The sequence below is a fragment of the Pelophylax lessonae genome (assembly GCF_965119305.1).
Source record: "Pelophylax lessonae genome assembly, chromosome: 1".
Taxonomy (NCBI): domain Eukaryota; kingdom Metazoa; phylum Chordata; class Amphibia; order Anura; family Ranidae; genus Pelophylax; species Pelophylax lessonae.
In genome coordinates, this window is record NC_138768.1 from 573,244,788 (window position 1) to 573,269,111 (window position 24,324).

The window sequence follows — 24,324 nt, forward strand, 5'->3', positions numbered from 1 at the left end:
GGCGAATAGGCTGTTCACTTTGCAAGGAAATTTTCCTTAGCTTAGGGAATGTGGTGAAAATTCACTTTGAAAACAATACCCAATCATGTGCAAAAGATATAAGAAAAAAAATGAAATTTTGCTTGCAAATGATTGGATGATGGAAGTCAGCAGAGCATGACCTTATTTACTAAGCAAAGTAAAAATTCTCTTGCAAAGTAAAAATTCCTTTGCAAAGTAAACAGCCTACTTGCCTTTGGTAAATCCACCACTTTGTATACATGTGTAGGCTGATTTTCCCACTTTCTGGACCTTAAAGTGGTTGTAATGGTAAAGAACAATTATAGCCAGCTCCTCTGTTCTTTTAATCTCTCCTGCACTGTGTAATTGCCTGTAAATATCCTATTTTTGATCATTTATGGCTGGTCACGTGACCTCCGGCTGCTCTAGTCTGATCTACGGGCTACAGAGGCAGGGGCTAAGATCCCCTCTGACGTTAATCGGGGAGGTCACGTGATCCCTGGACTAGCCAGAAGAAATCAAAGATAAGGTATTTGCAGGCTTTGATTTACAAAAACATTTACACAGTGTAGGAGAGATTACTATAACAGAGTAGCTGGCTGTAATTGTGTTTTACTGCCAACTACTAATAGTGGCAGGAGGGGGGGCTGAGAGGGGGAGGAACACACACAGGAGCGGACAGAAGGGAGGGAGGGGGAGAGGGAGAGAGGAAAGCAGCGGGATGATGGAGGCATGTAACCTGACCACAGTAATCAGGGATCAGCAGCCATAATTACTGTGGTCAGCAACACAGAGGGTGACACAGGAAGAGGCAGGATCAACCAGGTTTTTTACATTTTAGAAAGGGGCAGATTGGACAGCACAAGCACTGTAATGTTTAGTTTGCTATAAGGGAACAGCTCCCATCTATGACTGGTCTAAATGTATCATAGCTGTAATTGGCTGTATTGTAACAATAGGGTGCAAACTGAAATTGACTAGTTGAGAAGCATGCACCTCCATCCCTTTGGTAGATGCAGTAAAAACACAATGGGTCTTTAAATGAGGCACCAGCCTGTAATGCACAGCGTCTCCATCCCTGATTGCATGAAAAATATAAGCAGTTTGGGACTTTAAATGAGGCACAGGCAGGTCATGCTTTGCGTCTCCATGTATATGAAAAAACTGAAGATAAAGTGGACTGCATCTACCAAAAACATAGTGGGACTCACTAGTTTGATAACTTTTGACTGGTTACCATTGTTTACTGCACTTTAAAGGTAACTGGTGCAAATGCAGAATAAGCAACTGCATCAAAAAAAATTTGCAATGCAACCCCAATGTAAGCAGGCATAAATAATTAATGCACAGGAGAGCAAAGATAAGAGGCATACAAAAGGGCAAGAAAGACTACAGTTGCCATATTTTATATCAGGAGGTCAATATCAAATTCATAAATATTTCAGAAATTAACAACTTTATTCTTCTACGTGCACATGTAGCAAAAACAAATTATTAAAAGAATCTGTAGATACTTACTTGGATCCTTCGGAAGGCAGGCACAGTTAAACAATGTAACATCATAGACTGTAAAATCTGAGTTGATTGGGTAGTAATCTGCAAACTTGATCATTTTCTTAAAAGCATCATAAATGAAGATGAAGCTGATAAGACAGGCAAAGCCTTCTTCTGTGAAACGTGTAAAATATTTGACCAGGGAACTAGCATCTGTTGCCACCAATATGAGACACAGGAAAGCTGACCACAGGCCAATCCACAAGCGGAACTCTAAGTAGTCAAACGCATTATCTCTAGAGAATTAAAAAACAAAGGACAAAATCAGGCATGAAGAAAAAAATAAAGCTTTATTAGGTCAGCATTGTGCTTGGTAAATAGTAAAGCCATTGCTATTCTAAAAAAATGTCCCACATACAATACAAAATGATGTGATATGCAGTATTGTTCATTAAAGAGTGCATAAGATGATAATACATACGCTGAAGTTACCATTAGATCTCTTTCACACAATTAGATCGATCAGGTCCACCTGTCAGTTTTTCAGGCGGACCCAATCGAGCCACCCATTGTCCTCTATGGGGAGGCAGATGTCAGTGGAAGAAGAGCACCCGAAGTCTGCCAGGATGAGGAATAAGGTAAGTATCACAGCTTATTCCTTTACTCCTAGGCTTACCTAGCATTAAACCCCTGTAGTATGAGGAAGGGGGGCACACTTGCGGACCCTTTAAAAAAATCCCAGAATTAAGCTTCATCATTTTAGACACATACTGTGAATAGTCATATGCTTTATTGAGCATACCAGGAGCTCTAAAACCTATTAAGCAAATGTCAAACAGCACCTGTGATCATAATTGCAATGGTTAACCTCACGCCATCCGTCCAGGGGGTCGGATTGGATCAGATGAAATGCTCGCCATCCGTCCAGTGGGTCGGATTGGATTGGATGAAAACGAACAGGCTGTCTGTTTTCATCCGATCTCCCCATAGAGGAGAGCGGGACTGACAGGTACATCTCTGCACAGTGAGTGGACAAGGACCTGTCATCCGCCTGCTCAGCGAGGATCCCCATTGAGCAAGCGGAGTCCGTAAAAACGGATCCGCCCCATGTGAAAGGAGCCTTAGTGAAAACTGTGTATCAAAACAATGACCAGAAGCAGCATAAGTGAGTGAGAACACCAACCACATTAGAGGAACAATAGGAAGGCTTATGGAGTGGCACTTTTACAGCAACAGTTGAGATATACTGTACTTACAACTTTGGCTGCCTACATTTATAGATCTATTGATCTTTTTAAAATTCATTTTTGACAGATAGTTGCCTCTGCATACAGTATATATACAGGTATTTTTGATTATATGTTCTGTCTAAATTACCAAGGTTTTGATATGTTTACCTAAAATGCTTACTCTTAAATGCAGTGGCCCATAACTGGCAATCTAAATTTATCATGGCCCTTGATAAATTGATGTCAGTCAAGAATTAACACCCTTTTTTTAAAAAAAAAGGCAGATAATGTCATGGTGCTTATAGCAATTTAATTTGCATATTTTAATGACATTTTTTCACTGAATATGTAAATGTGACTTACTTGCTGAAGTTAAATAACAGCCTCTCAAACACAAGGACAGGACCCGTACTGCTCAAAATTGTAAGTGGCTGGCCAGCAAAAAGGCAAAAAACAGCACCTGAGACAGCAGTGCCCAAGAAGCTCTCCAATACACCCTAGAGAAGAACAGAAGCTTTTGTTATATCTAAATGTATACAATACACCCTAGAGAAGAACAGAAGCTTTCGTTATATCTAAATGTATACATTAGTTTACCAGTGAAAAAAACAGAAAACAAATACAGTTGATAATAAATGTGAGGAGAACGATAATACCACTAAAATTCATCCTGACAGCTGCCCTTCTCCCTAAATCCATAGCAGTATCTTTATTTTCTGAATGGCCACGAATCACAGTCTATATGGTAATGCAGACCATCCTTTTCTCATTTGTGATAAAATACAAAGTGATACAATATGCAGAAATATGGCCTTTACGCATACTGCATCTACAAACGGACCTGCTTATATCCCATGTAAATAAAGGTCAGTTAAAATAAACCTTTTCATTACCGAAGATTGGTGCAGCTGGTGGCTCAAATTATGAAGTTACCTCTGTATTTACAAACACACTCTCCCTAAAATGTGCAGCCTAAGAAGACTACAAAATGTGGATACAGACATGCTTATTTTCACACTGTCAAAATCAACAGCTAGGCCCTAATTACCATATTTAATCACTCCATCTGGCCACTGGTTTATGACTACTGCCCTACAGACAGCGGTGACAAGTGACTACCCAGGAAGGGCAGAAGTGGCTTTGAGGCTTGGACTTTTACTAAGAACCTGCATTCGCCTTTTCTATATCACAAGATACTGGCCGCCAAATGTGGAATCATTGGGTCTCCTAGGACTGACAGGAAAATAGCTTTTCGTTCAATGATTTCATATCAGTGAGTTATTTAGAAGATAAATCATTAATATTTCTTTAAACACTGACATTGTCTTTTTTAAAACATTTGAAATTGTTTGACACTTAATTTTTAATAACTAGTCAGGGTTCCCCTTACATTGGTCTGATTTTGGCAAAGAGAATCATATTTGACTCCAGAATTAAGACGTTTTGTAAGCTTTACTGACAAAAGCCTTATGTGGAGATACAGCTGCAAGAAAAAGTATGTGAACCCTTTGGAATGATATAGATTTCTGCACAAATTGGTCATAAAATGTGATCTGATCATCATCTAAGTCACAACAATAGACAATCACAGTCTGCTTAAACTAATAACACACAAAGAATGAAATGTTGCCATGTTTTTATTGAACACACCATGTAAACATTCACAGTGCAGGTGGAAAAAGTATGTGAACCCTTGGATTTAATAACTGGTTGAACCTCCTTTGGCAGCAATAACTTCAACCAAACGTTTCCTGTAGTTGCAGATCAGACGTGCACAACAGTCAGGAGTAATTCTTGACCATTCCTCTTTACAGAACTGTTTCAGTTCAGCAATATTCTTGGGATGCCTGGTGTGAATTGCTTTCTTGAGGTCATGCCACAGCATCTTAATCGGGTTGAGGTCAGACCGGGCCACTTCAGAAGGCGTATTTTCTTCTGTTTAAGCCATTCTTTTGTTGATTTACTCACTATACTTTGGGTCCTTGTCCTGTTACAACACCCATCTTCTGTTGAGCTTCAGCTGGTAGACAGATGGCCTTAAGTTCTCCTGCAAAATGTCTTGATAAACTTGGGAATACATTATTCCTTCAATAATAGCAATCCGTCCAGGCTCTGATGCAGCAAAGCAGCCCCAAACCACAATACTTCACAGTTGGGATGAGGTTTTGATGTTGGTGTGCTGTGCCTCTTTTTCGCCAAACATAGTGTTGTGTGTTTCTTCCAAACAACTCAACTTGGGTTTCATCTGTCCACAGAATATTTTGCCAGTACTGCTGTGGAACATCCAGGTGCTCTTGTGCAAACTGTAAACGTGCAGCAATGTTTTGTTTGGACAGCAGTGGCTTCCTCTGTGGTATCCTCCCATGAAATCCATTCTTGTTTAGTGTTTTACGTATTGTAGATTCGCTAACAGGGATGTTTGTCATTTGCCAGTGACTTTTGTAAGTCTTTAGCTGACACTCTAGGATTCTTCTTCACCTCATTGAGCAGTCTGCGCTGTGCTCTTGCAGTCAACTTTACAGGGCGGCCACTCCTAGGGAGAGTAGCAGCAGTGCTGAACTTTCTCCATTTATAGACAATTTTGTCTTACCGTGGACTGGTGAACAGCAAGGCTTTTGGAGATACTTGTATAACCCTTTCCAGCTTTATGCAAGTCAACTCTTAATCGTAGGTCTTCTGAGAGCTCTTTTGTGTGAGGCATCATTCACATCGGGCAATGCTTCTTGTGAAAAGCAAACCCAGAACTGGTGTGTGTTTTTTATAGGGCAGGGCAGCTGTAACCAACACCTCCAATCTCATCTCAATGATTGGACTCCAGTTGGCTGACATCTCACTCCAATTAGCTCTTGGAGATGTCATTAGTCTAGGTGTTCACATACTTTTTCCACCTGCACTGTGAATGTTTACATGGTGTGTTCAATAAAAACATGGCAACATTTCATTCTTTGTGTGTTATTTGTTTAAGCAGACTGTGATTGTCTATTGTTGTGACTTAGATGATGATCAGATCACATTTTATGACCAATTTGTGCAGAAATCCATATCATTCCAAAGGGTTCACATATTTTTTCTTGCAGCTGTAGGTATAAGGTTACACAAAGCTGACTTTCTAGTTAGAATTCTGACTCAAGAGATGATAAAGGCCATACAACTGCAGTGGTATAATTGCTTTTAGCCTTGTGATGTCATTAGCAGCACATAGCGACATCACTGCTCTTACACTAAATGCATCTGTAGAATGAAATGACAAGGCGTATGAAAGCAAGAGTGCTGCTTTTTCAGTTACAAAATAGTTTGAATAAAATGTGCTATAATTTTAAAAACATTTATCAAAAAACATTTTATGTACAATAGAGATTATTTTCCGATAGTTAACATATTATTATGTAACAGTGACAAATACAGTGTAGCAAAGTCATAATGTATGTCACAAAAGAAGTATCAATTGAATTGTACTTGACCATTACTTGATAACAGAAGACAGACCTAGTGGATGACAGCTTGAAATAATTACAGTAATAGTATGTCTTAAATGATGGTCCCAATAACATAGCTTACTTTACCATTTCTTTCCCACATGAACACTACTGGCCCCAAGAACAACAATTATGTGAGTTCCTGTTTACGTTTGATTCCAGCTAAATTAGAGACAAAATGCAATCTTAAAAAAGGGACTCTTAATTTATTAACGTCATGGAAAGGGGATGCAAGGATCTTACAAAGCAATTGTTTGAAAACAGTGTTACTTTGTTCATATTAACCAGCTGTTGTCACAGTAGATGAGTTATCATGGTCAGTGCAGAAATAATTCACCATAACATCCCAATGTTGTTTTTATTGGACATCTTTCTTATAAGCAAATTACTATCTAGAAATATAAACTAAACTGACTGTCTAAACTGACTATTGGAATAACATGAACACATCTTGGGAGCTATTTATTTGTCTGTTATTCTGATTTTAATGTGGCTTGAGAGATCTTGGGCAAAGTTCTACTTGTTCAAGCTCTGTCTCAATGTATAATTGAACCTTAATATGGAATATGTTGAGACTCCACCAATAATAAGAATCATACACTTCTCATTACCTGCATGTTGTCTGTAGCGTCTCCAAGAAGACCTCCGAAGGTAATAGCATTGGTCACAGTTCCCAGGTAAATGAAGAGTATGGTTGAAAGTGACTGGATGCTTAGACCATCATAAAAGTCACTTGCAAAAAAGGGTGCTTTTCTCTTGATATCCTCAACTAACCCCCCACAAAACCTAGGACAGTTAAAAAAGGAAAATACTCATTTCAATAAGGAATTTTAATGTCAAAAAAGGAAAGACAATCCAAATCAGTATATAATTTCACTAACTTTTAATGTTATCCAGTAACAACAATGTGAATATCCACACTATCTATATTGTTTAACCAGCTGTTTTTTAGGAATTAAATAATACCAAGGACCCATTTACACCTAAGCAGTCCAATGTGTAGTGTTAATGCATACCCGTTAATGTGCATTATTAATGCAGCCCATGGATTTCAATGGGCTTCCAAAACACCAAAACTTGCCAAAAATCAGACAAGCACCAATTATTTTGACACATGGGCTATTGTGATATGATGCACTGTAATGCAAGGGCAATGGAGGAATATTAAAAATTAGAAATAATCTACGTTGAGGTAATACCGCATTATGAATAAAGCAGCTACTAAACAATTATGATACCAATTAGAATTAAACCATAAAATCTTAAATCTAAATTCAAAAAAATGCAACACAAAATCATAAAATTAAAAGAAAATACAATCAGTGACATATATTAATCAAAGGGAAACAAACCCTAATTAAATGAGAAGAACATGCAAAGTTAATAGAAAGTGTCCTTTAAGTGCACAAACTGCTTTAAAATAATAGAAAAATGTGCACAGTTCACAAAATGTCCTTCACGTAAATCAATAACTCGCCAAGTGTCTTCCACTTTCTAGTGAGAGAATATTGTGCTTCCACTATTAAAAGAGCCTCTTACCACACTGTCTGAACCATGAAATTATAAATGGTCAAAAGCACGTGAATGATCCTGCTTTCCCGACTTAATCTGACCATCCTGCATGGATGGGGACTTCTCAACAGATCATATATTCATATTTTCATCAATTGTCTCCAACAGGAGTTTCTCAGTGCTCCAGCATCCAAGGGTTTACATCCAAACTTTTTTAGCCTTTGTAATGTGAAACTGTACCAAACAGAGGAGTGCAGCTTGTGCACTTGAAAGACACTTTTTATGAACTTTGCATGTTCTTCCCATTTAGTTAGGGATTTTGCACTTTGATTATTATAGGTTGTATTTTTATTTAATTTTATGATTTTGTGTTGTATTTTGTATACTTAGCACTGCGTTAAGATTTTATGGCCTAATTTAATTGGAGGTACATTGCCTTTGTGCATTTAGGTGCCATAGGAAAATTAATGGAACCACAACACAATAGTGTGCATTACCCCAATGCACCACAATAGATATGTGTGAATGGGTCCTAAAAAAACTCAGGAGCAATGTTTGATGTGTTTGCCTGCAGTCTGTTGGGGTAGTTCAAGATACTATTATCTTGCTAAGGTACAGTGCCATTATAATGAACAAAACAACCATATATTAATACATTATTGGGTTTATTTAATTAAAAAGTGCAAATTGCTAAGCGCAAAGTTTAGTACTCACAGCAATCTGTTAGAATCCTTCTCAAACACAACACATGGGGAATGTGCTGAGCAATGTTCATGTACAGATGGTTGGCAGAAATGGGTTTATGACTATAGAGCTGCATTAAACTGTGTATTTTATATTTGGCTTTAGATATCTTGGTATCTGGATACTCTCCTCCATGATCTAATCTTTCTGACAATGCTCTACAATCCATAAGTCCCTTCTTCTAACATGCACTGAAAACCTATGCTGTGCTGAAGCTATTTTAGAAGAGAAGCTATTGGCAGAGAATCACACCCAAATGGTCATATAGAAAGTGCAATAGATACACAACTACTATTGAGTCACTAACCGTCCAGTTCTCCTTAATTCTGGAGAGTCACCATGTCCTCCACCACCATGACCAGCATCATGAGGAGTGTCTCCATTCATTTGTATATTCTCCCCTCCAGCATACATGTTTTTCCTGTGGATAGGTCAAGTTTGAGATCAACATATCATTCATGTAAAGCAAAATTCTAGGCAATAAACATTATATTATAGGATCTCAAATATATTTCTGTCAAAGTAACAAGCATTTTCCATCTGGCTATTCTCCATCTGACCATCTCTCCCAGAAGTGATGGTAATAAAGCCCACATGATGGTTAACTATGATGGAAAGTCTGGCTGTATTTTCCTTTCTGAGTCATGTCCCCTCACCTAGCCTCCTGACTACTTAAAGTGTTACTAAACCAGTAAAATCAGTCTGTATATGCAGTAAAGCATGCTTGTTATACTCACTGTGGGACCTAAGGGGTTAATCCTCTGCATTGTGTACCTCCCCTTCTTTACTGTCCCCAATCCATGTGCAAACAGAGCCATAGGAGGCCCTCTGCACATGCTCAGTTTGGTGTGTAATGCTAGAAAGTTTTTTTTTTTGTTTTTTTAGGAGGGTGCATGTGCTCAGCACAGGGCTAATCAAACTGTCCAGACAGAATGTCAGTGGTCATGCAGCCTCAAAGGATAGTCAGAGGAGAATGAAAACTCCTCTTACAAGCTTTAACCATTGGTTGCCCAGGCACTGATAGAAGTCACAATACTGCTGTATACTGCTGATGAGAAAAGGTATTTAGCAGTTTATATTTACTAAAATAATTGCCATGCTCTGTGTACTGTAGGAGACCAGATATATTCATTCATTCATATATTCTAGTTCATTTTAGGTGTATAGAGGTAGCCATACACTATACAATCTGATTGTACAAATCTGTACAATCTTCTTTACATTTACCAAAACTTTATAATAGGAGGACACACCTATCTATCCAGTCACTCTGTAGCCAATCAGGCTGCATAGTTGATGGTAGATCTAAAGGAGATGGTACAATCAGATTGTATAGTGTATAGTGGGCTTTACAGACTTCCAGGGACACAATCCTCCTGTATTCAATACAACAGCTTTGCTCCACATATGCTGTCATGTGATCACTCAGCTCCTTTACACTCTGCCAAATGAACAATCTTTAGAAGAAGAAGGTAAAGTACAAAACTTTTGGTGGATGTGTAAAGAGGGAGAAGCTCACTGACTGACTGTTTGTAGCTGTAGAGGAGAGCAGAAGCAGTCTCCTGGAAGGGGAGAACAGATGCAGAGTGCGTGTTAATGAGGTCAGCTGCTGAAGTACTTCTTTGTAACAGTTTCTCTGTTCCAAATACCAAATTTAAGGTCAGAGCAGGAAGTAATGGAGAAGTTACCTATGGAACTCACTGGAGGCTGAAGTAAGGGCTGCCCTAAAAGACAGAAAACTTTCTCTTTTCTGTAACAGAGGTACATTAATGGTATATTGGTACATAGGGAAGCTGGAATTTAGAGAAAAAAAAAAGAACCTTAGCTTTTAATGAGGTCAACCTTGTGTTCTCCCCTCCTGTGAGCATGTTTATTGACTTCACTGACAAAGCAATAGAGCCTTAACCGGCTCAGAGTACTGCTTTCCAGAAGATTAACAAAAAACCCAATATAAATATAGATTCTGGTATTTATAATAGCCATATAAAACGCTACAATTTATTTTTCAAACATATGCATGACTAAATTACGCACCCCGTTCACACCGGAGAGCCTTGTTATGCGATTTGACAGGTCAAATCGCCTGACAAGTTGCACCCTTTTGTCGGTAATGGCACTGTTAAAACTTTGTGGTGCCGCATCGACCTGAATGTAGTTCTTACTACTACTTTTGGTAATATCGGTGCAACTTGGACAGACATCTGTGCATGAAGCTGCCAAGTTGCACCTGATCTCGCACTGACATGCGGCCTTGAAATTGCGTTCAATGTGAATGAGGGCTTAAAGGTGTTTTATTTTTTGTCCAGAAATCTATTTGATTATAAAAAACAACATGAGACAATTTCTAGTATTCAACTATCAAGAGGTTCAGCCAGCTAAAATCATCTGGGTTGATATACTAGTAGGTATAGTGTAATGGTGTTCACTATTGAATGTCTAATCATATACAAAGGAAATTTAAGCCCAACTTTGAAAAATTTTAAAATTAACCCATTCCCCTAATGCAAGGGATAATTAATTGTTTTGTCTAGGGCGGTGGACTGTCCCTCAGTGTCATCACATCCATTGCAGCAGGACTGTAGCGTAGGGGAGAAGCTGGGATCGGTCTAGCAGCATGGAGGAGCAAATACGTAAATCTTCTTTTTTGTGTCCCCTAGACCTAAATGAATAATGAGCAATTAACCCTGCAGTGCAGGAGCAGCAACATTGCAAGGAATCATTTTAAGGTTTCTCGCAGCTGGGTTTAAAAAAAACTAGATTTTTGCTTGTACATATTCGGATGACTGAAGTGAACAAAGCTTCCCCATATTTTCTAAGCTCGGAGAAAACTCACTTTGCTAAGTGAAAATGTTCTACTCATTTTTTTACTTTGGTAAATTACTTTCACTGTCTTATACGGTTTACTCACTAAATGCATGTTAATGTATATGAAAACACTATACCTCTTGTCAGATGAGGGAAGAGTCTTTGGCGGTTCTATCCTTATTGTTGGGTCCCATTCCCCAGGTGGAAGTACAATTACTTCATCTAAAAATTCATCAATTCCAGCGACCAGGTCCTGCCTGTCTTTAGCTTTATAGGCGATGTCATGAAATACCTGAAATCGAATAGTGAGAATCAATCAGAATGCAAAGCTTTCAATAACGGCACTTGAAACTACTGTATATGTGCACCAAATAATTGGATTTTTGTCTTACCGTAAAATCCTTTTCTCTGAAGTTCATTGACGGACACAGTCTCTGTTCTTCATAACAGTAGGGTTATACTGCCCCCTACAGGAGAAGGACACTAGGCAGAAAAAAAAGTTCTGACTATGCCTATGGGCAGTCCCAGGAGGTATACTCCCTCTCTCTGCTATAGGATGTCTGTTTTGTAACAAAGCAATGTCAGAGAAAACAATACCAACCCAACTCGAAATAGAGGGGTGGGTACTGCGTCCGTCAATGAACTTCAGACTAAAGGATTTTACGGTAAGACAAAAATCCAATTTTCTTTATCATTCATTGACGGACGCAGTCTCTGTTCTTCATAACAGTAGGCGACGTCCCAAAGCAGTGCCATAAAACATGAGGGGTGGGAACAGCAGAAAATAATTCCCCAAGTCTGAACCATATCCAACCAGGCAACATAGGACTCATCAGAACAATAAGATGAGACCCACTTGAAAAAAACAATAAACATCCTCAAGGGAGACTAAAACACCCTTAAACAGCATCCTGCCAAACTTTGCAGCCAAAGGAGGCATCTGCAGATGCCTGCACATCCACCTTATAAAACTTTGTGAAGGTATGAACACACGACCAGTTAGCCGCCTTGCAAACCTGAACCACAGATGCCAGATGGCGAAAGGCCCAGGAAGCACTAAGCGCTCGAATAGAATGCGCCTTAGCAGGGAAAGGAGGAACCTGACCCTTAATTGAATAAGCCTGCACAAACGTCTGTCTGATCCATCTGGTAGAAGTCGCAGCAGACGCAGGCAGCCCTTTCTTTGATCCATCCGTGAGGCTAAAGAACGAATCTGACTTTCGTAAAGACTCAGTAGTTGCCAAGTACACCCTGATTGCCCAAATCACATTCAAAGTATGCAGTGCAAATTCCTTAGGCTTTTTAGGCTTAGGACGCAAGGAGGGTAGCACAATGTCCTCATTTAAGTGAAAACTGGAAAACATCTTCGGTAAGGAAGGACAGATCCGGACGAAGCACCTCTTTATCCCTGTGAACCACCAGATAGGGAGAATGACAGGACAACGTCGCCAGTTCCGACACCCTGCAAGAAGAAGTAATAGCCACCAAGAAGGCCACCTTCTGGGATAAGGTAAGCAGGGGAATCTCCTGAATATTTTCAAAAGGAGGTTTCTGAAGAACCGACAGCACCAAATTAAGGTCCCAAGGTGGTAACGGAGGTTGCACCAGCGGTGCCATGTGTCGCACCCCCTGGATAAAGTTACGCACCAGGGAATGAGTGGCTAATGGCCTTTGGAAGAAAATTACCAAGGCCGAAACCTGACCCTTGATAGTACTCAAGGCCAACTTTTGATCAATTCCCCATTGAAGGAAAGCCAAGATCCGAGCCACCGAGTAAGAGCAAGGCGGAACCCCAAGAGACTCACACAACGCAATATATGACTTCCACGTACGATGATAGATCTTTCTAGAAGTCGCTTTTCTCACTTTAAGCAGAGTGGAAATCACTGAAGCAGACAATCCCCTGTCCTTCAGCACCTGGCTTTCAACAGCCAAGCCATCAAAGCAAGCGACTGTAAAGCAGGATGGAAGATTTGCCCTTGAGACAGTAGGTCCTCCCTGAGAGGGATTCTCCAAGGAACGTCTGCGACTAGCCTGACCAGGTCGGCGTACCAAGCTCGACGAGGCCAGTCTGGACCCACAAGGATGACCGGAATCCCTTCCGCCTCGATCCTGCAAAGAAGTTTTGGCAGCAACTTGAGAGGGCGAAAGGCATACATCAGCTGATACTGACCCCACGGAGCCACCAGTGCATCTGTGGCGTCTGCCAGAGGTCCCGAGAGCGAGCCATAAACCTCTGCACTTTCCTGTTGATCCAAGATGCCAACAGATCTACTTCTGGAGTGCCCCAATGAAGGCACAACTGCTGGAACACCTCTGGATGGAGAGACCATTCCCCTTGATCCAAGGTCTGCCGACTGAGGTAATCCGCCTGCCAATTCTCCACTCCTGAAATGTGAACGGCGGAGAGAGCTGGAACAAAGCGTTCCACCCACCGAAGGATGCCTGCCACCTCCAAGGTCGAAAGGACACTTCTGACTCCCCCTTGGTGATTGAAATAAGCCACGGCCATGGCATTGTCTGATTGAATGCGCACTGGACAGCCCTGAAGGTATTCCGTCCAGTGGACTCAGCTCCAGAACTTTGATCGGTAACCTGGATCCTTCCAGGGACCAGACCCCTTGAGCAGAAAGCTTGCCGAGAACTCCTCCCCACCCAGACAGACTGGCATCCATGATGACAACCGTCCAATATAGGGGAAGCAAGGATTTTCCTTGTATGAGCTGGCTGAATCAGAGTCAGAATCTGACACATCAGATAAAGGCAGGGGTAGATGGGGGGAGTTTATGGGCACTTCTCCAACAGAGGGTCAGGTGGGGAAACGTGTTCCACAGAGTCCATATTGCAGCAGGGAAACCTTGAAATTTGAAAAAAAAACACTTTTTTTTTTTTGAATGTCCCACCACGCTATAGCGCCCCCAAAAGGTAAGGCACAAAGCACTAAAGACCCCCAGCAGAGAGAGAGAGATACCCCCCCGAGACTCACCACCCGCACCAGAGATGCACCAGGAAGGCCCAGGATGTCTGTACAGCACGTGTCTGCAGCGATCTGTGATTAGAAGGAAACCTGGGTGTCAGCACTAGGGAAAAAAGAGGGGCTCCACCACCAAAAAAACGCCTCTTGTGACTCCAAAAACATGGCCGCCATTGATTTTCAATCCACCATTGATTTTCAGGGATCCACCGCAAAATGGCCACCAATCTTTTTTTAGGCACATGGGCTACAAGAAAATGGCGGCCACGCGCAGCCTGCGGAACTTCTGGGGGGGCCTTGAGGGGACCCCCCAGCCTCCTGGATGAGATTGACAGGATGGGGGCCCTGGTAGTAACAGGGGAGTCCCCCCGAATGATCAATCATCCGGGCGCCGGCGGTGCACCGCCCCCCCCCCACCCCCAGCATGACGCCCGGTCCCAACCCCCGGGGGTAGTTAAAGTGCACCATAGCCCCAGTAAGTGAGGGGGGACAGGCAAGGGGGGGTGCGTGACAGGACAGAGGGGAACCCGGGGGTCCGACCATCCTAAAGAGGGGCCCGGGTCCACCCCAAAAAACCTGCCAGGGGAGAAGGGGGAACAGTTACTCACCATACCTGGAACGGATGGGCACCATCTCCTGACAGATCCCCTCTCCACCGAAGTGGAGGGGTTGTCGGCCAATAGGAACGCTGCGGCTCGGGCCTAGACCCAGACATATGTGACCTGGCGAGACGTTTAACTCCCAGAGCTAGTCCCCGTCTGGTGGGACTATGTCGTGGCCGACCTAGCGCGGAGCTGGGGTCTGTGCACGCACTCGCTGGCCAGCTGAGGTGATCACTGGATCTATATATCCAGCCCGTCGCCCAGATCTGGCTTAGTTGCTTGTAGATCTCACAGGAAAAAAATCTGGAGAAAAAAACTAACTAGAAAAAAACTTTTGCCAGGACCAGAGATCTCAGCAAGGAACTAGGTCCATACTCCTAGTCAGAATAAAACTGACATCCTATAGCAGAGAGAGGGAGTATACCTCCTGGGACTTCCCAAAGGCGTAATGAGACCTTTTTTTCTACCTAGTGTACTACTCCCATAGGGGGCAGTATAACCCTACTGTTATGAAGAACAGAGACTGTATCCGTCAATGAACGATAGAGAAATATCAGTTTGTGTAACGTTCTTCTACAATGTAGGTGTTTAATGGGTTTCAGCTTTGAACTTCATTTCACAAATATTTTAGAACATAAAATAGGCAGTCACATCTACAACTGGCCATATATTTACAGATTTCTTTCTGAATGAAATAAATTAACATATTCCTCCATCCAACAGCGTAAATTGATAAATCTCACATTGCATCTATCATGTTCTGATAGCTGTTGCCGCCAACTGTACGCATACCTGTACAGTTCTTACATCTGACTGGATGCTGTTTGGCCACCAATTTTTTGCTTGGCTCATTCAATTTTTATATATATGTATGTGTGTTTTGATTATAATGTAATGTAAAAACGCTGATGCTGGTGTAATAACCTGGAGTGTGTTAAGGACAAACATGCATTAAATAGATGCAAACTACTGTACATTACTTAGTATTACCTCATCAGACATTAGGGTGGCTATACTTCTTCCAATCTCATGGTATGACTTGGCTTTTCCTTTTGGTCCCAGGAGGATAAAAAGGAATCTAGATATACAATACAAGAATAATTAAATAAAATCGTTATGCATTATTTAATGTCCAGTAGTGATTTCATGAAAACATATGCAAGACATTTACACAGCGGCAGAAATTCTACAATAATTATATGCACTAGAAGAGTTAAAATAGGTGAACCCCTCTTAGCTGTTTTGTCCATATACAGTACATTTATGGCTAAATCTGACAAATCTTAATGATATCTGCAATATCTTAAACTATTGGATCTGAGTCAACATGGATGGCTACAAAGATCAGTTATTGCCTGACTAGTGCATCCACCAGTGCCTTAGCTTACGCGGCAGTGGAGGTAGAAATGTCATCCTCACTGTTAGAGGAGACAGGGAGCGGCCATTAGCGGACCCACGTCTGCCTTGGCTGAGTCAGACTCAGAACCTGAAACATCAGATTAGGCAGGGGTAGGCGGAGGGCATTGCTGAGCACCTCGCCCCTTGAAGATCACCTCCACCCTGGACACAAACGCTTCCAGGACTGCCAAAATTGCATCAGTAGACAGCTTGAATCCGGAGGGCCCTGCGGCTTCCCTGAGGGGGTCAGGTGGGGACACATGATCTGTAGGGTCCATGTTGCACCAAGGGAACCCGTCAGCAAAAGTCTTACTGCGCTACAGTGCCCCCTGGAGGTCAGGCAAGCGTTCTGGAGACCCCAAGACTCACTATACCAAGGTGCAGCAGAAGGCCTAGAATATCTGCACGTGTCAGAAGCAAGCTCGATCCAAAAGGAAAGGATCTAAGAAACCACCCAGGGTATAGGGAGGGTCTCCACCCACAGAAAAAACGCCTCCAGGAACTCCCATTCAGATTTCTATCAGAAAAAAACACTGCAAAATGGGCGTGCTGGGTTTACCAAGATGCCCCCTGATCTCCTCAGCACATGAGGCTACAAGTAAATGGTAGCCCTGTGCGGACCCCCCAGACTCCACAATGGGATTGATTGGCAGGTGGGACCTGGAGGTACAGACAGAGACCCCACCCCCCCACCCCCCCGCACGATCATTCATTTTTTTTTTTTTTTGTTCTTCCATTTTTTAGGACTGCTGCGACTCGGGCCTAGACCCGGCCATATGCGACCTGGTGAGACGTTTAACTCGCGGGGCCAGTCCCCCTTCAGTGGTACTATGTTGCGGCTGACCCAGTGCGGAGCTAAGGCCTGCGTGCGCGCGCTGGCCGGCTGGGGTGACCACTTGATCTATACATCCAGCCCGTCGCCCAGATCCAGCATTGTTGCTTGTAGAACTCACAGGAAAAATCTGGAGAAAAGCTAGCTAAAAAGAATTATCTAGAAACATTTTTTTTGCCAGTACCAGAGATCCCAGCAAGGAACTAGGTCCTTACTCCTGATTAGGCAGATTAAAACTGGCATCCTATGCAGGAAGAGAGAGGGTATACCCCCTGGGACTGCCCATAGGTGTAGCCAGAACTTTTTTTCTGCCTAGTGTCCTACTCCTGTAGGGGGCAGTATAACCTAATGATATGCATCAGAGACTGCGTCCGTCAATGAACAATAGAGAAAAATATATTAAAAAATAAAACAGCAAAAATAAAAAAAAACTACGGACACCAGGTTTGTTGGGTAACATGAAGCCCAACCGGGTAACATGAAGGTCAACCAGGAACAACAGGAGCTCACCCATGAAATAAAAAAAAACCCTAAAGAGAAACAAATTAGTCTCTTTAAACAGCAGCCTGCAAAACCTTTCGGTCAAAGGATGTATCCTAAGATGCCAACAAATCTACCTTGTAGAATTTTGTAAAAGTGTGCACAGACGACCAAGTCGCCGCCTTACAAACTTGCACTACTGAGGCCTGATGGCAAAAAGCAGAGGCACTCAGCGCTCTAGTAGAATGTCCCTTCACAGGGAAAGGAGGAACCTGACCCTTCACTAAATAAGCCTGAACAACTGTCTGCCTAATCCATCTGGATATAGTCGCAACAGACGCAGCCAAACCTTTACGAGATCCTTCAGTAAGGACAAAAAGAGCATCTGATTTCCTAAAGGACTCAGTGACCGTCAGGTAAACCCTTATCGCCCGAACGTTATCCACAGAGTGCAAATCAATTTCCTTGAGATGCCTAGGCTTAGAACAGAGTGAAGGCCACACAATGTCTTCATTGAGATGGAAATCAGACACCACCTTAGAAAGAAAAGACGGATTAGGTCGGAGAACCACTTCATCTCTGTGGACCACCAAATAAGGCGAACGACAGGACAGCGCCGCCAACTCAGACACTCTGCAGGCAAAGGATTTGCCACCAGAAAGGCAACTTTCTGGGATAAAGAAAGCAGAGAAATCCCCCTAATGTTCAAAAAAGGAGGCTTTTGAGGAACAGACAAAACCAGAGTGAGATCCCATGGAGATGACGCACCCCCTGAAAAAAAAGTGTGAATCAAGGCATTAGAAGCCAACGGACGTTGGAAGTAAATAGCCAAGGCCGACACTTATCCCTTGATAGTGCCCAAGGCCAACCGCTGCTCAACCTCTTTTTGTAAAAAGGCCAAAACCTTAGCTATAGAAAACAAGCTAGGGTGCAGCTTCAGCGATTCACACCATGAAATGTACGATTTCCATGTACGATAATAGATCTTCCTGGAAGTCAACTTCTTGGCCTTCAATAGTGTAGGAATTACAGAGTCAGAAAGACCTCTATCTCTCAACACCTTGCTTTCAACAGCCATGCTGGTAAAGTCAGCGACCGTAAAGCAGGATGGAAGATCGGTCCCTGGGACAGCAGATCCTCTCACAGAGGAAGTCTCCACAGAGGATCGGCGACTAACTTTACTAGGTCTGCGTTCCAAGACCGACTAGACCAGTCTGGGGCCACCAGAACGACCGGAATTCCTTCCACAGTCACCCTGCGGAGAAGCCAATCGGAGGGAAGGCATAGATCAGCTGATACTGGCCACCAAGGCATCTGTGGCGTCGGCCAGAGGAATCCGAGACCTGGCCACAAACCTCTGGACTTTTTTGATGAGGCGAGACACAAACAGGTCTACCTCCGGAGTTCCCCACCGGACACATAGGAGATGAAACACCTCCGGATGAAGGAACCATTCCCCCTGATCCAGCACCTGACGATTTAGGTAATCCGCTTGCCAATTCTCCACACCCGGAATGTGGACTGCGGAAAGAGCCTGAACATTGTCTTCTGCCCATACCAGAATCTCGGCCACCTCCTTGGCGGTCAGGACAGTCTTGGAGCCACCTTGATGATGGATTTAAGCCACAGCCATGGCATTGTCTGATTGGATCCGAACCGTGTAGCCGTTTCGTCCAGTGGATCAGGCAAAGCTTGATTGCTTTGAGCTCCAGAATATTTATCGGTGAGGAATACTCCTCTGCTGACCAGGTCCCCTGGGCACAGAGCTTCCCCAGCACTCCACCCCAGTCTGACAGGCTGGCGTCCGTGGTGACCACCAAAATAGTGGCAGGAAGAACTTGCCCTGACACAATGCTGGCGACTGGATCCACCAGGATAGAGCAGACCTCCTGAGTCGGCTCAAGCATATAATTTTGTCTAAAGACTGTGGATCCCTGTTCCATTTGGCAAGAATCTCTTTTTGCAGAGGTCTCGAGTGAGATTGAGCAAACAGAACCGTTTCGAAGGTTGATACCATCAGAGCCAGGGCTCTCATGCAAGTCCATAGTGAGGACAGATCGGTTTCCAACAGATACCGGATCGCTTCCTGCAACTTCTGAATTTTTCCAGGGGAAGAAAGACCCTCGCCAACACGGAATCTAGAGTCAGCCCCAGATAATCCAACCTCACTGAGCGCGTCAGAGCAAATTTTTTGAAATTGATATGCCAACCAAATTCCTGAAGGGTCTGAACTGTAATTGACAGGTCGCCCAATAGAGCCGAGTGAGAGTCCGCTCTCAATAGGAGATCGTCCAGATATCCCAGGATTGCAATCCCTTTCTGGCGCAACAAGGCCAATACCGGGGCCAGTACCTTGGTAAAGACTCTGGGAGCGGAGGCGAGACCAAAGGGTAACGCCACAAATTGAAAATGCTCCTATGCCACCGCAAAGCAGAGAAACCGCTGGTGTCCCCCGTAGATGGGGATGTGTACATACGCATCTTTGATATCGATGGAGGAGAGCAAATCCCCCTGATTTAAAGACGCTACCACCGACCTAATGTACTCCATTTGAAACTTCTGCACCCGCGCAAAACGGTTCAGAGCCTTGAGGTCTAGGATTGGACGCACCTTGCCCTCTTTCCTGGGCACCGTGAGAAAACTTGAAAGTGTTCCTGCGGAGGAACCGGCACAATCACTCCTTGAGCAAGGAGATCCTGCACTGCGTCCCGGGGTTCCTTCAAACGATCCGGAGACAGGCGAAGATTTGACTGAAAGAACCTGTCCGCCGGCTGGGACCGAAATTCGATCTTGTACCTGGAACAAATCAGTTTGTGAACCCATTTGTCTTGGGTCCAGGATTCCTGAAAGAAGAGCAGACGTCCCCCCACCCCAGTAATGGGTGAGGATGCCCCTTCATGCTGAGGAGGACTGGCTGGTCTTGGTCTTGCCTGACCATGGCTTCTTAGCCCCTCCCCTCAATCCTCCCCCCTCTTACCTTTGGAGGATTGAGGAAGAAGAGTACTCTTCCCACCAGTTAGACCCTTGATCAACTCATCCAGCGAGTCTCCAAATAATCGCTCCTCCAAGAAAGGAAGATCTGTTAAGGCCTTCTTTGAAGCCTGGTCTGCCAACCAGCTTTTCAGCCACACCATGCGTCAAATGACAATCCCCACAGCTGACACTTTGGCCACCAGGGAAGCCGCATCCAAGGACGCATCACCCAGGAACACCAGGGCCTGGGCCATCTGGTCCATAGGTTTCATCAGCTCTGGGGAAACTAAGTCAGCATCTAAGTTCCCTTTAAAAACCCTTACTTATTCCGTAACCATCTGTGATACCAAAACAGACACAAAAATCAGTTTCAGGATTGAAACCACCAACACATGAAGGTGGCGGGAAAGGGATTCAACCTGCTTGTCCACCGGGTCCGTAAACACTGGGGAAACTTCCACAGGCACTATAGTAGATTTGTTCAACCTGGATACGGGATGATCCACCTTAGGCGGTACCGTCCAATGGTTTGAAACCGTCTCAGCAAAGGGATAATGACTTTAAAGCGCTTAGGCACTACTAGCGCATGCTTGATGCGCCGCCACTGTTCATTAACAATATCATGAAGATTCCCGGGACAAGGGAAAACCTTGCCTGATTTTTGGTTCTTGCAGGAGCCAAAGGACACCTGTGTCCCTGCCGGCATGGGCTCATCTGCCATTTTTAAAGTTTCCCTTACTGAAACAATCAGGGCTTCCACCAAAGCGCGTTCCCGCACTGCAGCTGAAGAGGACAGGTCACCATCCGATTGCGAGGACAGCAATCCCTTAAGGAGGGGGCATCCGTGGCGAACATATCAGTCTCTGAATCAGAGGACCCCACCAATGACGGTGAAGGCAGCGGCCGTTTTCGGGGATTACCTTTTTCATCCCAAAATCGACCTTGGTCGCCAGGCTTTCCAGTGCTGCTGAAATCACGGCAAAGACTGCGATTCGGAAGGTCCGGTAGTCGCACTAAGGGGATCTGAGGGTGAAACCACTGCCTGGGACTCCATAATTATCTGTGCAGCATGTGGCGAAAGCCACAGGATATGACATCAGCCTGGATAGCATGTGAAAGGTCACACTGCCTGTGTAGCTCCATAGGCTACACAAAAATGGCTGCCAATGCAAATCAATGGGAAGCACAGGGAAAATGGCTGCACCATGCAAGTCAATGGGGAGAAATTCTCCTATGCCCACACTAAAGATGGCGGCTCCCATGGTGCGCCATGCGGTCAGGGGACCCCAAAGTGGAGGCCACCGAGGATCTATAACAAGACCCAGCAGGAAAAGGTACCATTTTCACCCTCCCCCCATGTCGCCAGGCACCGCAGCTATAGCGCCCCCCGGTTGAAAGCCACAATAAGGGCAGGGGGCGGGGAGGGGGGCAGGGCACAGGGCCAGGTATCCTGACAGGCCAGGGGGATCTTTTAGGAAGTACTAGGTCCTATTATCCCCAGGAGTGGGCCCACGTCCCCCCAAGACCACTAAGAGATATGGGGGCGCTACATTTACTCACAATACCATAGACCGGGTGGGCTCCCCTCTGGACAGACCACCTTCCACCCGGAGTGGGAGTGCTGCCAGCTGAGAGGTACGCTGTGACTCAGGACGTTCCAGGTTGTCGTGTCCCAGCCAGACATCCACTTGCAGGCTCGTCCCCATCCAAAACGTTGCTCTGTCGTGGCGAGGCCTAGTGAGGGACTATAACCTGCTCACGCTCGTAGGCCAGGCTGGAAGACCTTAAGGATCTAGATTATCCAGTGGAAAACCTCAGCCGGCAAATACTTGTAGTTCACCAGGAGGAATCCCCCTGAACACTAACTAGCAGAAGTGAGTAAAGAAAATAAAACAAAATATTCTCAAAAGAATAAAAAACTGAGACCGAAGTCCCAGCAGGAAACCTAGGTTCTACTCCTTCACTAAGCATAAACAAACTGGTATGCTGGAGCAGGGTGTGTAGGATTATGCCAATAGGGACATCCCTGCCTAGTACTACTCCTGTAGGGGGCAGCATAACCCAATGGTATAAGAAGCATAAGAAGATAGAGAAAGTTATCTTTCAGCCAAATAGGAATTCATCTATACCTCACTGAAATGTCTCTTGTTTTTTAAGGCCCCGGCATAGGCAGCATATTTGCAAGAAATCATTGTATTCAAACTGTACATCTCATTAACCAGACATTATATGGGGTAGCAGGCCATTTGCCTTTCAGTAGATATTTATAACAGCAGATGAGATCTTGATAGGTTTACACAAATGACTTCTTGCAGAATGCTGAGACTTTCCTCTAAATACACTGCTCTCTTGGGATTTTCATATCGGATTTTCACCGGATTCAGATACTGCAAATGATGCCACATTTCTTACAAATGTAAATTTAATTGAATTGTTAAATTGCAGATAAAACTTGGTGCTAAAATCAACAAACAGATAATGGATTTTAGAATAAAAAATAAGAACAAAAAATAAAATGCACTGCTCTATTTCCATTAGTATTGTGCTTTATAGCACTTCAGTTTTCTTGTTGTTATTATTGTAATGATTATGTCTGTCAGTGTTTAAATCCCACATTATCTCATTGAATGCCCCAGGGAAAAGCTACGTCAACAAGTAGGAAAGAAAGAGAAAATGCCCATCAACTCATAACAGTACTGAATGAAATGTTATTTGCCTCCTTCCTAGATGAACATTGTAGTTAAACAGAACAAGCTAAAAACAAGAGACATCACTGATAGTCTTATAATCTCACATTAAAACATACTGTTCTTTATCCTAAAAGAATTGGCCCCTAAAGGCCGGATGGGCTGTATTGTCATGATTCATTTACCCCCCTTACTCTGCAGATGACAGTCGATGGCAGGTGTACTTAAAGGGTTTATCCAAATGTAAGCAACTGCATGATTACATACTAATCGTGCACAATTGTACGCAATAATTCTACACAACTGAAGACATTTCTAAAGCACCTGTAAAGGTGGGCATACATGTTGCAAATTATGGTCAATTTTGTGAACGAGATGTTGAAAACACACAGAATGCATGAACTGTATAAATGACTAAGGCATATCAATTGAAAACACTGATCTGGCAGGGGAAACCACTCTAAAGATCATTTCCCAATTATTGGAGGTGATCATATGAAGGGAGAGGTTGTTAATTTTCCTTCTATTTCTACACTATTATCGATCACAAACTGTCATTTGAAATGGGAGACCAATTATTTTTTTATACGATCGTCAATAAAGAATCAATAAAAATGTGCCACAGCTAATCGATATTTGGTGGTCGGTATCTGTCAAAAATGGAATATGATTGTTTGCAAGCTTCGGTACCAGTAGAAATTTTTTGTCAGATTTGATTGCATCTGTTGATTACATTGGTGAATCCACCATAGAAATTTGTATCTGTTTTCCCACCCTAAAGGAGAAGCAGAGTTTAAAAAAAATTAAATAAATAACCCTGCATACTTATCTCTATAATGCAGCATTGATGTGATGCTGGAGCTGTACCGTGACTGCTCCAAGAACAAGAATGGAGGGATCACATAACCACTGATTGCTCAGCTCTCAGTCTGCTCAGAGAGGAGAGCAATGACTGTTTGTCACCGCTCTCTGCTCTGCTCCTCCAGTGCTCACTGGAGCTTGGCTGGAGGAGAGTGGGAGCGGCTGCCTCTAGCTGAGAGGTGGCGCCAGTTGCCAATCAGGTAGTTGGGTGGATCCTGACAATGTGGTCGGGATCCTTACAGAACCTGGAGCAGCTC

The 24,324-nt window shown here is 43.5% G+C and overlaps 1 protein-coding gene across 4 annotated transcripts in view; it reads right to left on the reverse strand.

The window, feature by feature from the left end:
- Positions 1–24,324, reverse strand: part of SLC4A4 (solute carrier family 4 member 4) — a 342,218-nt gene that overhangs the window by 49,291 nt on the left and 268,603 nt on the right. For all 4 annotated transcript variants that reach the window (XM_082243062.1, XM_082243061.1, XM_082243059.1 and 1 more), the window contains exons 9-14: positions 15,827–15,914; positions 11,398–11,552; positions 8,763–8,876; positions 6,811–6,985; positions 3,087–3,220; positions 1,519–1,790 (exon numbers count right to left, since the gene is read on the reverse strand). In XM_082243062.1, the coding sequence (XP_082099188.1) occupies positions 1,519–1,790; positions 3,087–3,220; positions 6,811–6,985; positions 8,763–8,876; positions 11,398–11,552; positions 15,827–15,914 (938 nt within the window). The remainder of the gene's footprint in view (positions 1–1,518; positions 1,791–3,086; positions 3,221–6,810; positions 6,986–8,762; positions 8,877–11,397; positions 11,553–15,826; positions 15,915–24,324) is intronic.